General features: G+C 35.7%; 1 protein-coding gene across 8 annotated transcripts in view; it reads left to right on the plus strand.

Annotated features, from left to right (window-relative positions):
- The window catches only part of DCAF6 (DDB1 and CUL4 associated factor 6), a 91,624-nt gene that overhangs the window by 45,260 nt on the left and 20,186 nt on the right, over positions 1 to 26,178 (plus strand). For 3 of the 8 annotated variants that reach the window (XM_069785462.1, XM_069785463.1, XM_069785464.1), the window contains exons 11-16: positions 4,835 to 5,002; positions 12,155 to 12,214; positions 19,319 to 19,424; positions 22,084 to 22,199; positions 23,006 to 23,089; positions 23,266 to 23,587. In XM_069785462.1, coding sequence (XP_069641563.1) covers positions 4,835 to 5,002; positions 12,155 to 12,214; positions 19,319 to 19,424; positions 22,084 to 22,199; positions 23,006 to 23,089; positions 23,266 to 23,587 — 856 coding nt within the window. The remainder of the gene's footprint in view (positions 1 to 4,834; positions 5,003 to 12,154; positions 12,215 to 19,318; positions 19,425 to 22,083; positions 22,200 to 23,005; positions 23,090 to 23,265; positions 23,588 to 26,178) is intronic. The other 5 variants (XM_069785466.1, XM_069785469.1, XM_069785470.1 and 2 more) reach the window with 3 other exon arrangements.

Genomic DNA, 26,178 nt, shown 5'->3' on the forward strand with positions numbered 1-26,178 from the left:
TACTTCATTATTGGTTAATAAATTATACTACATACTGATCTTCAAGATATATAAACTTAAAAAAACCTCATCTGTATTTAATATAGACTTACATTCTTATTGTGGGGAAAAAGAAGAAAGTATATTCCACTGTCAATGTCAGAAACTTATTTGGTTAGTAAAAGAGCACCTTATGCGTTGACTTGCATTTTTCCATCTCTGTGCAGGAAAAGATACCACAGCCCTTAGGGTTAAGTATTTGCACAAGAGTTTATTTTTACTTTAAAAAAGTGAGTTTCTAGGCCTCATAGTTGTGGTGGAAAGGCTGATGTGATCTGAAACACCTACAGGTTCAGACTTGATTATTTTAAAATCCTGTGGTTTTTGTATAAATACAACTTCTGTCTTGTACCAATTCTGTTGTAAAAAATCAAGGTCTCTGTCATTGGAAAAGATGACTGATAGCATCTTCAGGCCCTAAATTGGATGTTCTGGAGAGATGGGGATTGGGTATGAAGAAGAGATAGGGATTTCCCAGGGAAAAGTGTGCCATTCAGTGTACTGTGGCTGCTGCAGACAAAATCTTTGGGACAGGTGAGGAATCATTTTGAAATTCATTAAATGTATCATTCTCATCCTTTCAAGCCTTGCAACTAGTCTGATACTTATTTAGAGGAAATAAACAGTGAGCAGAAACATGACAATACACACAGTCCAGATACTATTCCTAGAATAAGCTAGAAAATCTATTTAGTAGCAGAGGCTTTAGTCACCTTTTCTCTCTCTCTCTCTCTTTTTTTTTTTTTTTTTTTTTTAGTATTGATGTCAGCTTGCTGCAATCTCAAGTTTTTCTCAATACACACACAACAAATTAAGGGGTTTACTCTAATTCAGTGTAACCCAATTTAACTGCCACTATCTTTGGTACAGAGGGATAGCCACCAAAGAACACACATACCATTACCAAGGGTTCATTTTGATCTATTTATTTTTCAAAGTATATGGTATATTCTGGAGCTTTCAGTGGCCAGGAGAGTATGTCAGATATTAAAAATAAATGCTTCAAGCTACATCACTGAAAACTTGTAGGCTGCATAATGATAATGTGCTAGAGAACATTTCTGGAATTATTATGCATTTTCTGTCCTTCATTTTAAAGAATGTATGCTGACTAGAGAAAGTGTTTTCTTCTTTTTCTCTGAATCTTTCTGAATTTCTAAGTAAAAGTTTATTCTGCTAGCATGAAGCTGAAGTTGTTATTTCTTCATCCAGCTCTTCTCTAGGAGCATTTCCTCTTTCCCAGTGTTACTTTGGACTTAAGACTCCATATATTCAGTTTTGAAAGGGGTAGTGGTGGTTGTTTTGTTGACAGACAGTAGATACTTTCTGATTTACTGTATAATGTTTGATAACTTCTTTGACTACATCTAAACAGGGTGTCAGACTGGCTGCTGATTCTCAAAAAAAAAAAAAAAAAAAATCACTGTCCCCCCACCCCCATATTCTGAATCCACAGAAACAAACAAGCAAAACTTTATCTGGTATTCTTTATTGCTGTATGCAGATTTTAATTGTAGGACCAGCTGCCATCTTTAAATTGTCTACAGGACACCTGCAGGAGTAAACTCAATAGTACTATATGTTTGCATACCTAGTAAGCGTCTTGTCTGGTTTGCACTGCTTTTAAAACAGTTAAGTTACCGTAAAACAAATCTTTGGGTAACATGGGCAAGTTCAGGGAAAGGGGAAGACCCTGGGCAGAAGGAGCAGGTCATGGCAGAGCAGTAGCAGTGGGTTTATGAATGGGTAGGCTTGAATGTGAATTTCCATTTTGCAATGTTTGTATACTTACAGAACCCATAAGGGTGCTCAGCTATGAGATTTTATTTACTCTCAGCCTCTAGTCTATAAATGTGAAAAGGCTGCGCTCTGCATTAAGAACAGGATTCCCTGAGTTTGTTTAGCTGTGTTTAGAGGTGAATAAAACCTGCTGCTTTTTGGGGTGACAGGATAGGGAAAGTGATAATAGAAATAGCTTAAATACAGTGGGTTTGAGTAGGAAGACCAGATAGAGGTGTGTTGTAAAAGATGGATGACTGGGGAACCATTTTGGAAAATGGAAGAAGGGAAGTGAGAGGCTTTCAGCCATCATTTTGCTTAAAGGGGTGGCAGATACAAGTTTGAATATTGTAGCAAAGAGTTAGCAAATGAAAAATATGTTTTTGGGTAATTACTTGTTTAGAATTGGAGCATGAATTCACACTACAGACTGGAACAGGCTTATAAACAGCTTTCCATAAATAATTTCTGCAGATTTCTGTATTCAACACAGGTGCCAGTGGTAATCCTGTCTTTGAAATAGCAATACCTTTGCATATGTATTATGATTCAAATATATTGTTGGTATGGTGTTCCAGAAAATATGCCACTTGGTGAGCATTTGAGCTTCTACACGTGACTGACTTCATTGCTTAATGTTTTAAAAAAGTACATGTTCAAAATAGAGTCAGTACAAAAATGGTTCAGCGCTGGAGCTTGTTGGGATAAGTCTCTCTATCAGAATGTATATTCTGGAAGAATACAGTTGGAACGTTTGAGTAGGTTGCAAATAATCAAGATAATCAGCACAAAATCTCAGTAGCCTGTTCTTGTCAGTATGTTTGAATAATTTTTTTATGAGACAGAACAATTGCTGGAGATTTTCATGCTTGTCACTGAGAAAAAAAAAAAATTATTTTCTTGCTTTACTTGGCCCATTCAGTGGAAAGCTTTCATTCATTTTTTACATGAGTTTTAAGATGCTGTAGTTTTAAGCCACAAATGAACATAAAATACAACAAACTGTAATATACAATAATGCTTTTTTCCCCATAAATAATATTCCAGATACACTTTGGTACTGGGGGTAGGGGCGGGGGGTAGGAGGCAATTGAGTAATTAGGACAAAGCTTAATCTTAAAGTGTGTTCTGATATAAGGTAACTTTGCTTTTAAATTTTGAATGGGAAAGTGGCAATAGCTGTTTTTTCTTTCCATTTCTTTTTCCTCACTCCATTTGCTGGCAAAATAAACATTTGCTTAGAGATTTTTGAAATGTGTTAAAAGGTGTTGTCATTAAACGTATTCAGGATAGTAGTTGCCTCTACATTTTGAATTGAAGTTCTTGTTACATCTTAAATTGTAACTATCTCTGGACTGAGTAGAACTGAATCAGCAGCAAGTACTGAAAACTGCCATTTTAGGCATCATTGAAATTTCCTTAAAAGCATTTTCTAGACTGTTTTTCCATAAATGTTCATGGCACATGAAAACCATTTGTAGCAGATCTCTTTGATGCTATATTCCTTTTAGGAAGTATATCTTTTTTCTTATACCTCATCAACCATAAACTGGCAGGATGTATTTCTCAGAAGTGGTATTAGACTGAGGACATTAGAGCTCATGACTATTTGATATTAACTGGTGCCTGCCACTAATTTTTGAATGATTGGATTATGTCTTTGGGTTTGTTTCTTTTTATGAAAGAAAATTTAAAATTTGCTTGCTTCACTGAGTGAATAAGAGTTACAGAATATTTGTAAAGCTTTTGCTTGCATGAAAGGTTATATGCCAATGTAATGCTCTCTAGTATTTTAACATTTCATAGTACTGATTATTTTTTTTCTTTGCAGATTTCCTTACATCTACAAAATACTACAGAGTGCCCTTGATATAAATACTTTCAGGATAGGTCTAGACTAGCAGTTTACAGAAGAACTAGCTAGAGCATTTGATGTGAATATTTGAGTCTGAATTAGCTTCTCTACCCTACTATATTATAGATGAGAGTAGTTCAACAGTGGTTCAGGTCAATGTTGTGCTTCAGCTATTGCTAATAAAGACACAGTCTGTGTTGTATGAGGAGAAGCACTTGCTATACAGCACTTGTGTAAGTGGAGGAAATCTGCAAAGAGCATGGAAAGAATAAAAAATTACTTGGATGCCTAGTTTTATAGTAGTTTGCAAAAAAATATGTCAATCAGACAGTGGACTGGTATGTGCCAAAACGATATAACTGACAAATGAATAAAGACAGAGTGATGAAAACAATAAAGTTCTCTTCAGTTCTCTAAAGACAGAACTGAAAGAAGAGCCTGTTAAGAGAATGATACTAGGAATTGTTTATGGTCCAATAAATTACTTTCTCTGTAGGACCACTTAACAGTGTTTTCAGACTTTGAATCCTCACCCACTGGGAATGTCTGAGATAAAAAATGAGTTCATGGTGAAGTGTATTTTTTGGTTAGATGCTGTTCTGCCACCTATTTTCATAGTTCCAGTTTACTTTTTTCACAGGTTTATTTTGATCAAAAGTGTACTAAATTCCACCCATCAGGAAGCTATCACATTCATTTTGAAAATTTACCTGTAGACCACAGTTGCACAATTTTACACCATTAATATTCTCATTTGTTATGTGTGTTAGGAACATGAAAATGAATACTTCTGTTGTTTGCTTTGTTTTGAATCAGTCAAGATCGATCTATTTTTGTTAAATAATTCTTTGCTAAATGATTTAAGTGTTGGAGATGGGGTGGGGGGTGGATTGTATGATGTGAATCCTGAACTTCTAAGTCCTGTAATTCATGCATTTAGGAAGAGAAAAACAATTTCAATATCTTATTTTATAATTTCTGGATGTTAGTAAATGATTTACATAATTTTTTTTCACTGTAATTACACTTAGTATCTGTTACTTCTCTCTTTGGTCAGTCCCCCCACCCCTCCTCCCTGTTCTGTATATTGTATGTTCAATGCTTCTTCTTTCTTTTACATACTTTTTTTTTTTTCTTTTTTCCCCTCTCCCTGTTTGTCAGAGTTAATGGGACCTGAGTTAGCTATAATCCGTAGGGGTCTACAGCGACTGAGGCTTAAGAAGGCAGAACAACAGAGACAGCGAGAGCTAGCTGAGGGTTCAGCGCCACAGTCGTCCTCCTCTGATCAGTCCTCCTCTAAGGGCTCCTCACAGGACCCTCAGACATCAGGTTGTCATTTGTCAAGGTTTCTTAAGCAGCTAACGTAGTTATAGTTTGTGCTGCTGTTGTTTGCTGAGATGCTTCTCTTCCAGAACAAGACAGTTAATGCATTTGCTGCTTGTCTTACCTTGCATGTGGTGGTGTTTATCATCACATGGTTAGGGAAAGAGTCATACTGACAGTTTTCATTTATCTAACATGTTTGGATTATATAGCTAAATGATACTATATGGAGAAAGTTTCCTAGGTGCATGGTATCAGGTATGTGCAATGTTTGTTAGAGCAGTTGAGCAAGAAATTGCTGTGTCCCGAGTAGAGTGAGGTACTTACACACTTGAAATTGCATTTTGGTGTTAATTGTATCCAAGAGTAACATTTAAGACCTGGCTTTGGTTTAGCATATGTTCTAATTCAGGGTAACATTTCAGTAAACCAGGATTTTGGCACTCTTAAATGCTATGGTTTTACAGTAAGTATAGTGAAAATACTTGTAACAAGCCTAAGTCCCTAGATATGCTCTCCTTTTTTTGAATAGAGTGACTTTTTATTTCACCATCCTCTTCCTCTTGTCTTATTGAGATTAAAAACTATGACAAGAAATTCTTGGAAATGTTTGTAATGAAAAGAGTCATACTTGAGAAAGTTAGGGTAGAAGCATGCATATGAATAAAGAGGTAAACCCTAAAGCACAAACTTGAAGCAAACTTTTTCATGGCACCATGTAAAAATGAGTGAGCTGCATGCTGTGTGAAAAGTCAGCATATTTTGTGTTGAGCAGTAATGTCTAGCAATGTTTCTTCTATAGATAAATTTTGTGACAGTTGAGGTGTGGCTAAATTACTTAGAAGGATTGTGTCATAAATTGACAGCTTGACTTGCTGTGGTTCAGTCTGTTTCTCTGGAGCCTTGCAGAACAATTTGATACAACAGTGGCTAGTGATCTAGTTACAATATGTAGTTATTGAATTTTGAGTAACTTCCTACACTAGAAAATTCTACAGTGAGTTTTGAGAATGTTTGGAAACTAGTAAATCCTGGAGAGCTGTGTGCTTATCCTAGGGATGGTAGCCATAGGTGCCTGTTACCTGTAGGAGGAGAACAAGAAAAACAATGGTAGCAGTGTTCTTGTAGGTGGCTGCAGTTTCCTGCCAGGGGAAAAAAAAAAAAAAAAAAACCTGCCAAAAAGCTACCAATTTTTTTTCCACAAACTGAACATCAGAATTTATTAACTCAAAGATATGTATTGATAGAGGCAAAACCATAGCTAACACAGTCTATAGATCTTGATCTTCCATTTTCTTTTTGGAATGACTTAAAAATAATTTTTTTAATTAAATTGTTTCCCTTTGAATTGAAGTTGAAAAAAGTTTCATTACAACCATATCTGTAGAATTTTCGCCTTGAGGTATATCTGTGGATATTTTACTACCTCTGAAGCATATGTTGGTCGGGGTTTTGCTTGACACTGTCTCACCCATCTCTTTCTTAGTGCTCCTTTAAGGATACAGTGTAACTCTTTACTCCCAGTTGTTTGTGGTCAACACACTGTAGGATCCACAGTGACACAAATTTTTAGCTTTAAGCTGAGTAATTGCTTTGACTGGGAGTCGGAGATGTATTGTAGTTAGTTTGGATCCCCCATCATTGCCTCTTGGAGTTTTGACTTCCCACATGCTTTGAATTTTAATGGAACTAATGGGAAGATCAGATAGTTTTGTTTGAGATCACTGTGGAACCACAGAATACATACATAGCCTTGGAGGAAAATAGTATTCAAATATTCACCTCATTCTTCATGTGATGACAGTGAATTTGCAAATTTAACCGTTTTACTTAAGTAACTGCTTTGAAAGATAGATTCATTTAGCACTATGGAAACATTTATTTCTGGGGAGCAGAAGGGGTAACAGTTTTGCTAACTAACCTCCAACTCTTTAGGATGTATATCTTTTTGCTGTTTGGTCTGATTGGTGGAATTTGTTACCTTCAGCATTATAGACAGTAGAAGATTTAAAATGATGAATTCAAATTTAAATATTTAATGTGTTTGGTCAATTATTCCTCAAGAAATTTGATAAAAGATTACATTACCTTTTCCTTTCTACTTGTATGTGTAAATACAAGCAATTCCTGCTGTGCTTCATCAGCTTCTTTCATTGTATTCCTCCTTCTGTTATATTGGGAGGAAACAAATGAAACTTTTTTATTGTGGAATCCAGATCACCCCTGTATTGTCTATTTACTTTTTAAGATTTCTGCACTCTGGACATGGAAATATTCTCTGTATTTTTTAATTTCTTTTTCTGCAAGTTACTTTCTTTTATTCTCTTTTTCTGACCTCCCAAGACTTAGTTTTGTAAGATGTGTATCTGCAATCTATTCCTTAGGAAAACCAGAGGTGCAGATTTTTGGTCTCTTGCTTCTCCATAGAGACAGTTGTTTTCCAACCCTGTGGTAAGCTGACATTTCAGAAATGTGGCAGGAGAAAAAGAAGTTCTTAGGTTTGTTTTGGGTTTCTTTAATAACAAATTTCCATGCAGAGACAATCTCTCTCTTTTTTTTCCTGCAGGATTGTCTTTGATGCTCTGTCTTGAGGCAGATGTTTAGTTTTCAGGCACATACTAGTTGTAAATTTTCAAACAAAAAATTACACCCCAAAATGTGTCTGCCACTATGTGAAATGGCATCATAGCCTCTGACCCAGGGCTGCAAGTTCTCAATCCCTGCTCTGGCAAAACTTGTATAATTTACACTTGCAATTTTGGGGGGAATTCGGTGTGAGACTAAGGCCATTTCTTCTGACCGGGATTTCATTCTTAATCATTATCTTTGCAATCACAGCTCAATTATAGTTGTAGACACAGGCTGGAGAAAAATACTCCAGCCATGTAAGAAATTACCAGTAGAAAATGTTAAGAGCTGAAAGCTTTTACAGGTTTAATAGAAAATTAGACTGTATGGTAGTTATTCTGTCTCCTAGTCTAAGGACTTGTAATAGTTACATGAGGATTTGTAAGCTGTATCTGTAATAGTTAACCTTCACTATTTACAAAAATATGTCAAAAGTTTATGTTGTTGAATGCGAAAGTGAGTTAACTAAGTAATGATTCACACTGGGCAGATGTGACATTGAGGAAAAAGATACTTCATTCTCAGGTGGCAAAGAGACTTTGTTTCGGTGGATACCTCTCATAAGTATTGTGTAAATTTAGAGTTTTAGAAGCAGTGTATGCTGTGTGTATCAGGTCTATCTTGTCTTCAAGCCTTTGCTTGGGTATTGAACAGATTCAGGTTTTTTAACTTTAATTAGGGAACTATGGTAAGTTGGTGTGTTTTTATTATATACTTTCTGCAACAAAGCCTAGTTTTGACTTACATTTTTGTGGCATTTCATAACATTCAGATCCTATGCAGTATTTAAACAACAGCATATATGTGCTATATGCAAACTACAAAGAAAGTAAACTTTTTAACCTATTGTTATTGCTGCTCTGCCCAGTGCTGATATGCTGTATGCATCACCATTACCTACATTACCCCTCTTTTTGAGAAGTTTAAATTAATTGAATGCAATTTGAAAAGTTACAGAAAAGTGAACCAGCTGATCTTGAAGTGAAAAAGAAAAAATAAATGAGTATTACAGATCAGTGTGCATCACGGGTTCCTGTAGCGGTCTCAGTGTGCATGATCTTACCCACAAAAATATGAAGTAATGTGAACCTTTCTTTTCTGAGGAAAAATTAATTTGATTTAGACTGTATTTATTGTGGAATAAAGATATATACATGTGCATGCTGACATATTGCAGAACCTGTGATGCACAGTGACTTGATTCCTTTTTTTTTTTTTTTCAACTTTGGTTGTTTCAAAAGTCTATATGGTCAGTGTCTTTAAAACAGACCTTCATTTCTGTGTTAAAGCTTCCTGCGAAGAACAAGGGGCTGACTGCAGTTTTTATTACTAGTTTCTTTGTAAACACCCCGATATAGAAATGTGTCTATCTGAAGTCTGAAATATGTCACTGAGAGCTTACTCACTGTGCAAAGCAATTATTCCTAGTTATTAAAACAAGTATTTAGTTTCTTAAATTGAGGTCCACTATATGTACCATGTTTAGGACTTTAAAAACAGGTCTCACTGCTTCAGGCCTGACACTCACACTGGAGCTGGTGTTATAGTGATATAAGGAAGAAATTTTTTTAACCAAAACAGTAGAGGCGGCATGCTAATATTTTGATGAAGCCAGGTGCTGATTGCCCAAACTATAGGAAGATCCTTCAGCATATAACTGACTTTAAAATTATCTTCTATTTTCTGTTTGAGGTTCCCAAAATTTATGAATCTCCAGCTCCCTCTTTAAGTGGTGTTCCAGTTTAGAATGTACTAGTGACATTACAACCAGTGGTGAACTGCATTGGGATGTAGACTCAGCCTGTGAAGGCTCAGGTAAGAGTTTGGATTTTTGTTTGTTTTTTTAACTATATGGCACAGTTTTGGTAATACTTTTTTCAAAAGCTTTATCAGAAATGATGAAAGTACTTTTTCAGAATTTTTACAAAACAAAGCCATATATTAAAAAAAGAGGCATTTACCTGAACTTCTCTAGGCTGGTTTCATGGTCATGTTTATTTCCCTGCCTGAGGTGTGGCGTTCCAGACTGCAGTGCCACTTCAAGGGGTGCTGGTGATCTGTGGCTTCAGGGGACTTGAAAAAGGGGGGGGGGGGGGGGTGAGTTTGAAACTGGTACAAACTGAACTCTTTTGTTAACCGTATTAATTGGAATATTTAGGCTGCTTCCTTTGTGTTGTTTAAAAATTCTCATATCACAAGTGAAATGCATTCGCAAAGTTGTAAGAAAACATCAAAATAATAATGAAATGTGGGAGATTTAAGCCTACACTGGCATGGACTACTACCTAGGAAATTTTCATTTTCGCTTACTGTGATTGAATGATGGACATTGTAAAACATACCTACTATTTACTTACTGTTGTATAACCTGAGGTCTTAATAAAATTCAGAAGTGCTGATAAGGGTGGTAAATGTAATTTCTTGTTTATAATTAAAATATGTTAGTTCAGTCATATTTCTCCTGTTTATCTTGGTCTGAATTAAAGAGCTGATGAGATTAGCTTTTCTAGCCAAGTAAAATGTTTGGCAGCATGATATGCCTTTTAAAGAAGGACATATAAGCTTATAGAAAGAATTGGAGTGCAAGAAGAGAGCGTGACTGAGAATCACTGTCTTCTGTCATTAGACTTCTCAGTGTGCTGTCCAAGACTTCCCCTCTCTTTAGCACTTTTGATACAAGTTAATCCCGATCACAGGCTTCATAACTGTGAGTCAGTGATCAAAGCCAGCCTGCCCTTGTGAGAGGCATACTGAGTCCTGTGCTGAGTCAACTGCAATGCAAGTCGATCATCTTATGACATGGTGCATCTTTACACCAGCTTTTTGCTCTGATTTACATTCTAAGAAGTGGATTACTCCACCATTGAAAAAACTCTGCTGTAAATACTTCTCTTCTAAATTAGAAATTGTATGTAAAGCACACTTTAGTTTTGGAAAGTGAAATATATTAATGTTACAAGTCTCATACGTAAGAGCTACTTCTCATCTAAATCTAGATGACAAATTTGGTGATCTGGCTTAGGTGTGTTTGGTGCAAGGCATGGACATGGCTGAACAAAGGTGAAGACAAAACAAGACCAATTTTATGTTCCCCAGTTATGGAAATAAAATATATATGCCCAGTTACCAAAACAAGCCAGCCTCCAAAACACACTGAGCTTGCCTCAGACTCTCCTGGGCTCTGTTCTTGACTCCTTCTCCCCTCCTCTACCTTATGTATCAGTGTAACGGAGGAACAGACTGTGATTCTTGCACCAATGACTGGGAATGAAGTATTATTTGAGGATATATATTTAAATGAGCTTTGTCAATTTAGCAGGTTTTATGGCTATACTACAAAATAGGTTATGCTCATGATTCTAGCCCAAACCTGGAAGTGAACTTCCTGTAGGAGAGAGCGTATTATTTCATTGCTTTCCTTGTATATGATTTAAATTTATGTTAAAATTCCTTAAGCATGCTGTGATGTTGGCAGACTATGACTGTTTATAATACAGGGTATTAAATCCTTTTAGCTTAGCATGAATTTGTTTATAACAGAAGATTAGCAAATGGAACCAAGATATGGTAGCCTACCCAGTATCTTTGAAATGCTGCACTAATTTATATACATCAGCTCATCTTAAGATAATACAGAAGTAAGATCTGGTCTTCAGAGGTGACAAGGAAAGCAGACTCACAGAAGATACTGAATGTTGCATGTCATTTGTCTGCACAATGAATGCAGCGCTGGTGATAGTTATTAACTGGTAGTGTCCAGAGGAAAAAAAAAGCACTTAACTGCTGGGTGTTCTTGTTTGGGTTTTTTTATTATCTTTTTTTTTTTTTTTTTTCCTGTGATTAGATGAGGATTTTTATAAGACTTACTAGTGTGGTACTGTGATAAACTCATGAAGACATGTTCTCAGTCATCAGATGCCACAGAGGTATGGCATCTAGGAATGAAGAACTATTGAACTGTTATATGAGTGGAATGTATTTTGGTGGTGCTTTAATGTTTTAAAAATAGTCTATATGCTGTTATATCTGTAAATGGTCTCATCTTTTACATTTTATGCTCATAGGTATAAATGTTGAAGATACTGGTATGCCATTGACTGTTTTATGTTGAAGTATAAATATTCTGAAATTTCCGTTTAGCACGTGGTTTGAAATACTAGTGTTATTTGGTAGTTGGAGCAAAGGCTTTAGGTTTAGGAATCATGACTCTTCAGTGGTTTTGTGACGTGTTAGAAATTTGAAGAATGTAGTAAAATCTTAGGTAATGGACAGGAGTTTTTAATATCAACATGTCGGCAAGCTTCAGGCTGTTCAATGACTACCTAAAGAAATACATAATGATTTGAAACAAGTGGCTTTGCTTCTGTCATGCCTAGAAAATGCAATATGGCTGGCTGCTCATAAAACAAACCCAAAGCTTCCTTATGTTGCTGCTTTTTATTTTTTATTTTAAACTAACATATGATCGTGACATTGCTGTGCAGTTCTCTGCTGCTTATGTTTTAAGTTGAAATCTCATTTTTGTTTCAGATTCTCCTTCTTCTGTGGTTAACAAACAGCTTGGATCCATGTCACTTGATGAGCAACAGGGTGCGTGTGACAGGAAATGCGCTATACCCAGCCATAGTTGATTGCAATGCTTCCTTTTAAAATTGCCTTTCATGATGATAAACAGTCTAAAAATGCTGTTCATCTATATAAAGTAGAATTCTGTAAGCAGATCTGCTGGAAACTCATTAATTATTTAATTCTCAATATGAGTAACAGAGGTTAATTGTTTTGAAAAGCCATCCTATGCTCAATTCGTAATACGTTCAATGTAGGTGCAATAAATGTCTTATGTACTCTATAGACATTTAGAATATTTTTTTAAATGCAAAGTAAAATTAATTGTTTAAACAGTCTTTTTCTGAATGGTGGTTCTTGGATCAAAGTGCAAATACCAAGACTGAAGGAACTTTTAATCATATAATGCCAAATTAATTTATCTCACACAAGAGAGATGTGCAGCTTTGTTATACTTGCACAGTTTGAGTAACTCAAGAGCACCTATTGTACTTAGGTGCATCTTACCTCTGTAACCCCTTGTCCTACACCCCTTCTGCTAAACAAGTACTAGTGTTTCTCTGTAGATGCCTGATGGGCTGGTGGTAGAAAGAACACTTGTGAGCTTTCTCTATGCCCATTATTCATCAGTCTTCAAATTGTGAGCAGTGAAGTGGGCCATTTGTGACCCTATTCCAGCTGAACCAATGTCATCTGTAGTGAATATTTATGCCTGAATAATTAATGAGTGATAGATGGTAATTTAAAAATAGATTTCCATACACTCTGCATTATGCTTACTTCCATATCAAAGCCTCTGTAGAGATTCAATAGCTCAAATACCACGAAAGAGCTGGCTGTTTCATCTTGTTTCACATTCTAAACTAGAATGCCATTCTGAAATCCCATTTCTGAAAAATGGTCTGTTTGGCAAACGTTGAAATTATGGTTTATTTTAGGATGCCAGAACATTGGGGGGGGGGAGGGCGGAAATCAAGCTGTGTTTTATTTTGACAAAATAAATTCATTTTGTGGAATTACCTTTTGTGCTGAAATAGCCTTTAAAACTTAATGTGTGAATTTGCTAATTATTCGTGGTGCAGTAGTCTACATCACTCCAATAGTCAGGTTTAGCTGGAAAACTAGCTTATAATTAGTGGCCAGGTTATGCTTTGTGTTACAAACTCAGAGTAAAGCATTATTTGATGAGAGTAGAATAAACTAGAATTAACATAGAGAGTCTATATGTTTACTGCAAAAATTTTGAAGAACTAATAAATTGTTCTGTGAAGTTGTGAATTAAGGCCATCTGATAACAAAGATAAACCCAGAAGTTTTCATCCCAGAATACAGTTCCCAAATCTGCATCAGATTCCTCTTCAAGCTGCATCAGTTGCCTTAAAAACTTGTTTCTGTGTTACTGTTGTTAATTGCATAGTTGTAGTAGACTCTTCAGAGTTTTTTTCTAATAATTTTTTCCTGCATTAAGAAATTACTTGAAGTAATGTGAAGAGGTTTCCTCTCATAAAAGCACTTCAGGCTTTTTAATATGCAAAAAAAAAAACCAACCCAAAGTACATTTGTTTACCTAGACTTTATTGGTAGACCAGTTCTCTGATTGTTTTAAGGCAATGTTTTTCTGTTGTGATGGTGAGGATCACCTGAAGAGACACAGAATGTTACTTCTGGTTTGAAAAACTAGGGATCTGGAAAAGGAAGTAATTTATTAGGAAATCTGTTGTCCAAATGATAACCAGAAAGAATAATTTGCTGAGATCCAGTTGGATTTTTGAAGTTAAACTGCATTAGTTTCAATTCATATTTGAACAGAAATCTCAAAAAAGTATAAGTAGCTAACGAATAATATTTTTTTAATATAGAAATGCTTTTTCTTTCTTATTCCTATCTTATCTTGTTACTGAATCAGCTGTCTTTTGTTGGACTAGTCTTTTTTGTTGGCATTTATGTTTTAAGACAATTTCTGGGTTTAAAGATCCTTTGATATGTATTACAAACATATAAATTTATAATACCATTATTCTGACAGTCCAGAAGAAGCTGTAAGTCATTCCTGTCTGTACAAAATGGTTTCAAATGGATTACAGTGATCTATGCTGGATTTTTTTTTTTTTACTGTGATTTTAATAATGGAGGGTGGCTGTTAGATTTAAAGGCAGTGTAAAGGCAATGTTATGACTGTAAGGTACTGCCTGAATTGGTATGATTAAATAGGGAACCTGAAGCCAGAGAACTAGCTCAGTAACTTTTTGAAGTGTAAATGTATGTATGCATGCATCCCATACCATCTTGCTGCTTCCTACATACACAGAAGCCATACTGATTACTGATATTTATAGATATTTGCAAGTTAGTGCAAGGGTTTAGTAATCCCTTATGGTGACGTCCAGATTGTTCAGTGCCACATTATAGATACTTGAGATGTGCCGTGGTTTAACCCCAGCCAGCAACTAAGCACCACACAGCCTCTCACTGGCTCCCCCCACCCAGTGGGATGGGGGAGAGAATCGGAAGGAAAACAGTAAAACTTGTGGGTTGAGATAAGAACAGTTTAATAGAACAGAAAGGAAGAAACTAATAATGATAACAATAACAATAATAAAATTACAGTAATAATAATAAAAGAATTGGAATATACAAAACAAGTGATGCACAGTGTAATTGCTCACTACTCACTGACTGATGCCCAGTTAGTTCCCAAGCAGCGATCCCCCCAGGCCAACTCCTGCCAGTTTATATACTGGGCATGACATCACATGGTATGGAATACCCCTTTGGCCAGTTTGGGTCAGCTGTCCTGGCTGCGTCCCCTCCCAACTTCTTGTGCCCCTCCAGTCTTCTTGCTGGCTGGGCATGAGAAGCTGAACAATCCTTGACTTGGTATGAACACTGCTCAGCAACAACTGAAAACATCAGTGTGTTATCAACATTCTTCTCATACTGAACCCAAGACATAGCACTATACCAGCTACTAGGACGAAAATCAACTCTATCCCAGCTGAAACCAGGACAAACTGGCTCAAAACAAGCTGGTATGGCAGCTATGGCAGTTACTTGCTCATAAACAGTACTGTAAGTCCTTGAAACTGTACTGGCATGTGTTGTGTCCCAACTATTAGCTCTGCCTCCCAGTCAGATGAACTGGTTGAGTGTTGGTATGCGCATAGACTTTCCAGACTATAGTGAGCTCTCCAGGTCCAAGCTCGAGAATTTCAGACCTGTGCTTCCTTGTTGTAAGGCACAGTGCTGTCTGTACTGCCTCCTTCGGTAAAGTGCAGTACTACATCTAATTCACATAGGAATCATCTAGGCAAAGAAATTGTATGCCTTGGGCTATAGATTAGGCTGGTCCAAAGAATTATTTGATTTTCGGTCTTCCCTTAGATGTTATTGTGCCTTATACTGACTGGTATCAGTGTAACATTGTTCAGTCGGTATTCCTCACTAGATAAAGGAATCTCCACCCTTCCCTCTGAGTTCAGCTGCTTCTGATAAATGTTCATGCGTTAAGCCTTCCCATGGAATTCCTATTTTCTGAAATACACCACTTATTTTCTCCTCTTTGGATCGATTTTTCTCCCTTCAGAAGTAACTGTCTTTGGTTTTCACCCAGAATATAACCCTATCTTCAGAATGTACAAAGCTGATTTTCTCATGAGGAGATCTTGATTAGTGCTGGATAGGAATTATTTTGGAAGTTTTTCATGAAAAGTCACCTATCCTCTTCTTGTGGGGTTGCCAATAGACTAGTGAATAGGGCAGCATTTGAGATGTGGGAAACTAGCTTGAAGTTCCTTACAATGTTAGTTTAACTAGGTAATGCAATCTGTAAACCTGTCTTTATGCACTTACCACTTCATAGTTGAGACCCAATCTTTGTGATGTTACACTTGCATAGTTTCATTTTCTAATGGAAACAGTGTGTATGAGGGGTACTGCTTTCAGTTGTGGGGTTTGGTTTTTTAAAAAATAAGGTTATGAATTTTGTCTTCAGTTCTAATGGTGGTAGTTTAAAAGTACCTTCCTCCTTTAGGCACCTGGAGAATGGACCATTTCATGGGAGTGTCTTTTCTAGGGCAGGGTTGCTTATGACTGTAAGTTGTCAGTAGTATCTTTAAAGTATAATGTGTTTGGCTGTAAAATCTAAGTAAAGTTTCAAGGTACTTTTGAAGAATTTGGAATAGAGTTTAGTAAGGTGTTGACAAGCTACAACTTCCTCTTGGAGAAATTACTACCCTGCTAGAGCTTGCAATCAGATTAATAGTTTTGGCAATAGTGCTCTCCTAAATCACAGAAGCTGTATGACTTTTCCTCTTCCTTTCATTTTTTTAGCAATGTGAAGTAGATCTGGCCTGATAGGATGAACCTAGTAGTGAAAGAGAACAGTGCTTCGTTCTGATCTAGTCAGTCTTTGGCAATCACATTGTTCTTGAAAACAAAGAGTTCATGACTTCTGGATTTTATGTGGATTCTCTAAAAGAATGTTCAGTTATGTACTAGGCAAAGCTTATTAGCTTTCTTCACAGAGGCTCCCATTCAGCTTTCATTAGCAGTGTAAGTTTAATATAAAATAGTGAACTACACAACTAATTCTGTGCAGTCTTGTGTCATCTGTCTTCTAAAAAGTTTCTTGTTCTTACTAGTGTCGATTTCATGCCCTAGAGCTAGTTTAAAGAAGAAACTGACTGAATCCAAATTGTATCTCATGTTATTGTAGATTTAAGGAAAAGCTATTGCACAATATTGTTTAACAGCTATCTGTCTCCAGAAATCTGTAAAAATAATTTCACAGTCAGTGCCCTCTTTGGATACATTTATAGCAATTCTTTCAACTTTTTGAGTGTGAATAAATATGAGCATTGCTTCCACAGTAAGTGTAGTCAGAGGACAGTCTTTATGCATCTTGGTTAATTTTTTTGATGTTGAGATTTTAAGACAGGAAAGCACTGTTATGATAATGTGATCAGAGCTTTATAACACAAGCCTAATATTAAATTAGGTTTGTTTACTTTGGTCAGTAATGTTAATTAGTTTTGTGCTGAAGCAAATGTTGTATAGCAGTATCAAGTTAGAGTATAGTCATTGTTTTGTGGCTGTCTTGGAATATTCAAGGCAGTAGGTTGTCTTTCTTTACCTATCTGGGTTCCCGATTCAAAGATAATGTCTTCTCTGTACCTGTTACAAGGGAAGTAAAAAATTCTGCAACTATGTCATTTTTTATTCTTTCAGTGTCCAGCTCCTGATGACTTGTGCAGTATGTTGGAACGATCAGTATTTATACTTGCTTAGGAAGGGATGCTCAAAGTTTGAACATACCTTTATACTAAGAGATGCGTGCTCATAGGTTGCCAAAAAATAGAGAAAGCACCTGTTTAACTAAAAGAACGTGTCATTTTTGTTCAAAATATCTATATATGCCACTATAAAACATTTTCTTACATTTGTTTCTTTCCTTAGTTTATTTCAGGAACTGGAAACCTTGCTTTTGATCAGTTTTATCCTTGCTCAACTCTAATAAAAGTGTAACTGGAACCTTTATTTTAGAGAGGCTATGAGCTTTTCTTTGCATAGAATGAAGCCCATGCCTTATGTATAATTAGGATCATAGTTGTAATTGGTTAATTCTCTTTCACATAAACATATGTTAACTTTTCTTACAGGGTTTTTGTGTTTTGGTTTGTTGGGGGTTTTTTTTGTTTGTTTTAATTTCTCCTCAGAATATGTAGAAATACGTATTTATAGTTCTTTGGGGCAGCTGATCACTGCCCTGATCCTGTGAGTGGGCTTCTGTCTGTCAGCAGTTTAAAAATATGAGCACTGATCATTAGGTTAAATTCTGATGTGCTATTTCATAGTTCCTATAACTTAATTGTATTTTTTAAAATAAATATCCTGTGGCAGTATTGTAGCCATTACTGTTTTAATAATAGCCTTTATAGTGGGGGAATTTGTAGGTTTGTGCTTGAATCAAAAGTTAGATTTTAATTGATGTTTACCCAAAGATGATCTGAAGATTTTACTTTATTATAAATGTCAGTCTGCTGCCAATAATGCAAGTATACTTATAGTCAAATTGCTGTAGTCTATAAACCAAAGAAAATATGGCATGGTTTTGTCCAAACAGTCCTGAGTTAAAAAGCTCAGTATTCATGAAAAGCAATAGTACATAGGCTACTTACTGGTCATTTGAGTGCTTAATACTAAGTAAACTCTCCCATCTGAGTTCTGAGAGAATGGCACCTTTAGTGAAGCTTAATCTGATGGTACTTTCCATTAACTTTTTAGTGTTGCCCAAGGCCAACTTTGGTATTAATGGCAATTTTGCCTTAATTTTGCTCAAGGGTGGTGGGTAGGTGGATGTCATTGAGCAGTTCTGTTTTGAAGGAGCCCACTGAACATCCTTAAAATTATATATGCAGCAGATATTTGGCAGACTTGCCGTGGGTTTCAATTTGTTTCACTTCTGTTGCTTTTGGACATTGTGAATAGTTCATTTTGCAAGTACTTTCCTTCTGCTTGCAGTTGTTATAATATGAAAGGCTTTTTTTAAACCCAAAGCTCTCAGAACATGAATTTACAGTGTTTTTATGACAACTAGCTGACAATTTACAGCTAGTCTAAGGATATTGGTAGTTGACTGGGTTCTAAGTAGAAAAAAAAAGTAAAGGGGATGGTGATTTTTCTAGACCACTGATTGTGTCTAGATCTCATCATCTTTTTTCATGTGTATTTACTGAGGCAAAAAAGAGTGAACACCACTTCCAAAAACATTTTATATTCTAATTATTAATTTACTTGATAGAAAAGGGAGCTGCTTATAAAGGATAATACTGTGTGTACAGATACCTATCTGCAATTTTATTTACCTGCATGTTGAAGGACAGCATCTTCTTTGTTTGCTCTTAAAAATACAAATAATTTTAGGCCATTTTTAAAGTATTGAAAATTTGGTGTGTTTACTCTGAAACTTTTTAACTTTTTGCTTGTATTCTAAGAGATCTTAAATAGACATTGTACATGTTACTACCACATTTGGCCTTTGTTAGGATAATTAAATGAATCTTCAGAATTATAACAGCTTTTTGTATATTACTGATGCCCATCCAAACTTTATCAACCCCATATTTACAGAGAGTGATAAGCCACGAACAGGAACAGGTGAACCAGTTTTAAGTTTGCACTACAGTACAGAAGGAACGACTACAAGCACGATAAAACTGGACTTCACTGATGAGTGGTAAGAAGTTAATTTTGGTTTTGACTGGTTACTGATCAGCCCACATCACTAACAGTCATCTAGCATAGATACAGAAAAATTATTTTTCTGTATGGTATATGTATATTTTTAGGTGCATATAGACAATTTGAAAGGTCTGTAGTCCTTAATGCATTCAGAACATAAAAGACAGTTTATACTTTAGCATGACACTTATGCAAAAGGTGTTTTTTGTGATATTTACTGTGAATCTTTTCAATGCTAACATAATTTGAAACATGCTATCTTCATCAAACCCTAGCATAATATTAGTGTTCACTATCTTACTAAAGCAAGATAGTACAGTGATGGAAAGGTGGTCCAGGGGCTGGTGCTTCAGTTTTAATTCTCTGCTGTGCCAGACTTCTCCATATGGTATTCTGCAAATTAGTCTTTCTGTGGCACAGTTTCCAAGTTGTGTAACAGTATTTCTGTGTCTGAGAGGTGTTGATGAATGCATATGGTTAAGATACCAGCTTTGTGGACTGCTTAGGTATTACAGTGATGGCATCCTTTTCAGATAATAAACGCATACTGTTTAACTGGCCTGACTTACTTGGTTTTGTATCCAAGTCTATCACTAGAGCACCTCAGGATCTCCCAAAACAACCACAACCCTTGTTTTATCACCTCTTACTTCTATTCCTTTGCTTATGTTTTCAATATTACTGTAGAAGACAGGAAGTAGAAATGCTTGATGGCATTTGTTACTAGGGGAAAAAACCCCCAAAGACCACATTTAGCTATTCTGAAGTGCTGTGGCTTTAGACCTAAAACATACACCTTGCCCATAGCAGTTTGGAAACTTTAAGCAGTGATCTGTGTGTTTTCACAAGAATGAAGATTTTTGCCCATGTGAATCTGAAATACTGTGACAGTTATGTTCAACCCATCTATCAGACTATACTTCTATTTAGAGTCCAAATCCAGCAAGCTTTGAAAGAATTAGTTTTGCTGTAATGCTTTTAACTAATTCTGCATTTAGTTTTGTAGTCATCTTTGTTTAATATTTTAGGAAGGGCAAATTTCACAAGAGGAACAGAGCATTAACAAATGTTTTGTCCGTTTATTCTAGTGGGGTTTTTTAGTGTAATAATAAAATAATACTACCACTGTATCACAGAAACCAAATTTTATTAAACAATTGGCAGAGGTTTAAAGAAGGGTTATATGGAGAACTGGGGAAACAGAAAACCTGCTATGGAAGCAGACAGCAGGGCTTAATGTAACAAAAGCACAAGGTGTTATTTTGCTCTCTCAAAAACATCCTCTTCATGTAACTGCTGATGTGAAAAATAACGATGAAGTAAAAGTTAAAGCAGAGTAATACATGGATGTAAATTAGCATTGAGCGTTGAGCTAGAAAGTAGATTCCTAAGGGTCAAAAAAAAAAAAAATCTTAGTGCTTAGACTGTGATTAAGTTCATAAAAGTGATAATATCATACGAGGCATGAAATAGCAAAACCCCTTGACTTGGTGTCTAGCAGTACCCTTCTTGTCTGTCCATTCAGAAACAATGCTGAAAATTCTTGATTTAGAAGAAATACTGTAAGGGCTAACAAAAATTTTCTACATACTCCAAATCCAGTACAGCAATGAGACAGACTATTGCTCATCAAGATGAGTGAAAGCTCTCATATTTAATGTAAAAAAGTACTGAAGTCTAGACTAGATTCTCAAGAATCTAGGCTAAGCATGATTTGTGCTGCTTCTAGCAATGTAGCATATAAAATAGTTTAGTAGTAACATACACAGGTAAGAAGATACTTGTAACAATACAGTCTAAATTCTTGAGAATCATGCTTATAATTCCCATAACTTATCTTTTGTTTCCACTTTTGTCCAGTGGTTTGCCTAAGTTTGAGGCCTCAACACAGATGTGGGACAGGACAGAATGGGAGAGCTCAGGAACAAGGCTTTGCATTTCCTAAAATAAGGTCTTTTCTAGAGAGTCTAAAAACATTAGTTTTGATGATATTCAGAACAGCAGTATTACATATTTCCTGAGGAATAATTTTCCTTATTGTAAACAGAAATTGGTGTTCCACAATAATTATCTAAACACGAATGGGGAGTAAATCTCAAGTACCAGCTTATAGTGACTCTTGAGAAATAACAAAACTTTGAGGACTGAAAGCCGACATCAGACGTCCATGCCTCAAGTGATACAGGAATGATAGTTAATGGTGAAGAACCTGGAGAATTTTATCTGAATCACTTTTTTAATTGGATGGGATAAGATTATGTATTAGTGTTCAGCTGACAGCTTGTAATACCTTTAAGATCTCTGATCATTTATACATGTAAAAAAAAAAGTATAAATAGTGAAAGAGAGCAAATCCTTTTGAGTTCTCACAGTATTTTGAAAAGCAATGAAGAAATCCTTTAAAGGTTAAAAAAAAAAGATAGGAAGGAGACAACAGGGTTCTGTGATGCAGGGGAATAGTGTGGGATGAGTGGCGATTGACATAATAAAAGAGAATTTTGAAATTGCTGTGAAGGTTGTTAGTTGTAGCTGCTGCCAGGAGCTATTGAATTGTGAGATTGCAGTGAGAAAGATGATGATGGTCAGGCTGTGCTATTGCAATGATCTATTTACATTATTTCTAATTTTTTTTTTTTTACATGTTATGTTGCCAGGAGCAGCACAACTTCAAGCTCTAGAGGGAGTGGAAGTCATTGCAAAACTGAAGGCCAAGAAGACTCTGTAAAAACAAAAGCCTCAGAAGAGTCAGGGCCTGAAGATGAAGAAACAAGTAAGATACAGTGTTATTTCTGTAATGTTAAGGTAAAAATTCTGCTCTTATATGTTCATGACTACCATTGAAAACAATGGGAGTCTCATACACACGCATATGAAGGCAGAATACAGCCATAATAGAACATGAATTTTTTTAGGAAAGAAAAAGATAACCAACCTGAGATAGTTGCAAATAAATATAAACAAATTTAACTTATCCTGTCTTTAGTTCTAAAACCCTTATTCATTTTTCTTAAGGACAAGTTCTGCCCCAATTTGTATCAAAAAATAGAACAACTGCGCTTTGCAGTCATAAATGAGCGCTAGGTATTTTGTTATATTTCTTTCAAGCTTTCACTGTATTTTGTTGCATGTGGTTGTCTTGCTCAATTCATTGCCAAAAGGGCAGTCAAGTCAAATGACTGATTTCAGAGCAATGTTTTTATAATTTTTTTAATAAAGGATTTAAAAAATTATTTCTCCCTTCAAAAATAATAACTTTCAGTACGTGATCATCTGTTTCAAGAGTACTAATGCTATTTTTGCAGCTAAAGTTCTCATAGCATAGGATATTAGTATATTGAGGAACAAGAAAGAAATACTTTTTTCCTTGTTAGTGTATTGACCTGGGCAACTAGAGAGGTTTATGTATACTGACTTTAATGTGATTAAGTATCTGAGATTTCAGTAAAGTGACATGTGGACTTTGGTGGGAATTGCTTTGGTTTCATCTAGGAGTGCTAGTATCATTTAGATTTGCTTACATTATAGATGTGCATCTAAATGAAATCATGTGATTTAATATTAAATTGTTTAATTTCGGAGTTCCTGATGAATCTCACAAGGAAGATGCAAGTGCTGAAGAACTGAAAACTACAGATGAGACAGTAGAGACGACAGAAGCAAGTATGTATCTGTACTCTTTCAAATATAGTTATATGAAGAAGTAGAGAATGAAAAACTAAACTTCCAATATAAACTCACTATGCATAATTTAACTTCTATGACCATTTAGAATGCCTTCTAAAATAGGCTATAATCATTAAATGCTGTGACTTATTTTCCCCAATATTTTCTGTTAGCTGTATCAGATAAACCCAGTCCTGATCATTCTGGAATCCAACCAGAAGAAAATGGTCACAATGTTGACGCTGTGTCTGGAAATGCAGAGGAAGAAGCCTCCTGTGAAAAAAGTGCTAATCAAGAAATTTCAAGTCAAAGTGCTGAATTCACTGCCAATTCTCTTGCTGCAAACAATGAACCTCAGCCACACCCAGAATCCTCAGGGCTTGCAACTCCAGATGAGTCCTCTACCAGGACCTCAGCTCTCCAAGAAACTGATGATAGTGATGATGATCCTGTTCTGATCCCAGGGGCAAGGTATCGAGGAGGACCAGGACACAGGTTAGGGGAATACTTATCTCTGCTATTGCTTTGCAAAATGCCTTTTTTTTTTTTTTTTTTTTTTAAATGGAAAATCTAGAAACCCATGCCTCATATCCTTAATTGAAATAAATAGTTCTCTTACAACTAGCGAAGAGCTTGATAGTTGAGTCTAATTTGCCTATATGTAAGATTAGTATAGCTATATTTTCCCTCCTAGCCAGGCAAGCTCCTACAAATCTAATACCTGCTTGTACTTATTTCTTGCCTGTTGAATACCCCAGTGCTAAATATTTGCAGTTCATTTTTTATTATTCTACCTGTAGTCATAAGTATAGAAAGTTCATAAATTTTTGTACAGGGACCTACATTTTCTTTCAACTGTACTTTAGGTGTTCTTACTTTGGCAAAGCAAGAGCTTTTAACTGTTGCTCAGCAATGCTGTGTTTGTCTGTAGTACATAGATTAAGACAGATGTGTTCAATTTTTCATTCTTCTTTTTCTCTGAAGGAGAAACTCTAATCCTTTCTCTTTTGTTGATTATTGAATATCAGTATGTATGGCAGTAAAAAAAAAAAGATAGATTACTAGTTGTCATCATTAATGAAAGACATGTTTAGTAAGCTTTGTGTATTTTTTTTCTTGTAAAATATAAGCAGCTGTACATACTTGTTTGATCATTCAGTAAACTTAGCCCCCGCTTTTGTATTGCTGGTTTAATACCTTTGCTAACTAATTTCAATTCTTGGACTTTTAAAAAGCTGTAATAATTATTTAAGCAGCATTTCTATTGTTAGACATAAGAAAATAGCTTTTTTTATTTGTTTTGGATATTATGTGATCTAGTGTTGGGTGCCTTAGGTTTACTCCTATCCTGTTCAAAGGCAACATTATCTTGCTATTAATTTCTTATGCTAGCAATGCAAATTCTTTACAGGAAGCATTACAATATGTATTCATTTGGAAATCAGAAAGAATTTAATAGTTGTGTATAGAAAAGGTTTTGAATAATTTGCAGTTAAAAAGTCATGCCACCACATTGTCAGTAGTGACAAAAAGAACAGTGGTTACTTATTACATAGCACGAGTAATTCTGCTCACTAAATGACAGTTTTTATGAAAAAAACCCAATATATACAGATTCTGTCTTAATCCATTAACTCTCCATGCAATAGTAAGTAATTGTAGATAAATATCTAATGGCATAAATAATTTCCACTGCACAGCCAATGTTCATTACTATCTAGTGATTGAAGAGCAAGCTGTGAAAAGCCCTGCAATTTTAACCCCAGTTCTGTTTTCAAGCAGGATTCTTAGCTTCTCTTCATGCACCTGTTGTCTCTATGATGTAGTAGTTCTTGTAGTAATATAATAAGAATGATACTTCCAGGTATCGTATAGCTGTTACAATTTCCCACTAGTGAGGACATCTTAAATGAAGTTACACTTCATCTGGCATGCTTTTTTTTCCTCCTTCGTGTGCAGCGAGATTTCTTCCTGTAGCAGTTTAAATTTATCATATAGGAAAGATCATTCAACTAAATTAATGATATAATTAAAATTCTTTATGCAGCCCCCTGCTCCCTTATTCTTCCCCCAAATAAAATCTGACAAAAGTTGCTGTGTAGTCAGTACTTGTTTAGGATTGCGTCCAGGCTTTCATTACTCAGGTTTAATGCCTGACCAATTCATTTTGTTCTGCTTTTGTGTGTGCACAAGCAGTGAAGTTTTCTAGTTTAACTTCTGAACAGTCAGATGTATGTTTACATTACGTTCCCCCCTATTCTTCTGGTTTCAGGAGTTTCTAAATGCCCTCTGAGGTACTGAAGAAAAATAAGACATCCTATGCATGCTCAAAGGAATTTGGATTTCCAGAGAGAAAGCAGGCACTGGTGGTCTTAAAGGCTAGCTATAAGCTTTCTTAGCATTTATCTCTCATATGAAATAGAGTGAAAGGGACTTGGAAGTCCTTGCTACTACTACTATGACAGTTGTTATAGCATATAATCCCTCTCATAAACAGATTAAATTCATATAAAATGCTCCTGGCCCCTTAACTAGTGGGAAGCTTCCTCAAAACATTGCTCCTATAATGGGTATAAATTGACTAAAATTAGTCATTTTGTTTTGTGCTAACATACTGTTTTGATTTAAATAATTTTTTTCGTCCACTGCTTATCATTTGAATGATGTTCATCCTGTCCATTTTCAACTTTTGTCTCGCTAGACTAAGAGTGCCAAGTTTTTCCTCACTCTTAGCAATAAAAACTTGTGGTTTTCCTGCCATCATGCTGGTTCCTGTCTGGGCTCCTCCATATTCCACTTATTTCTTGAATGTGGTAGACCAGAATTACGCACACTGCACTGTTTGGATTTTGCTAGGACTTAATGGTATGAGTATTATTCTTGGTCTAGAGAAGATTCTCTGAGACACAAATGGGCTGTAGTTATATCCTTCTCCTCTCTTGCTTGTGGCTGTCTCCTAGTGGTGGCTTGTGGTCAGACACAAGATCAGTTAGTATACTGAAGTCTTTCCTACTTTGTTATTTCTAATTAATGTGTTCTTATCTTTCACCAGAAGGAAGCTCAGAAGTGTATGACTGTGAATTTTA

Source organism: Haliaeetus albicilla, chromosome 6, assembly GCF_947461875.1.
Source record: "Haliaeetus albicilla chromosome 6, bHalAlb1.1, whole genome shotgun sequence".
In the NCBI taxonomy this organism is placed as follows: domain Eukaryota; kingdom Metazoa; phylum Chordata; class Aves; order Accipitriformes; family Accipitridae; genus Haliaeetus; species Haliaeetus albicilla.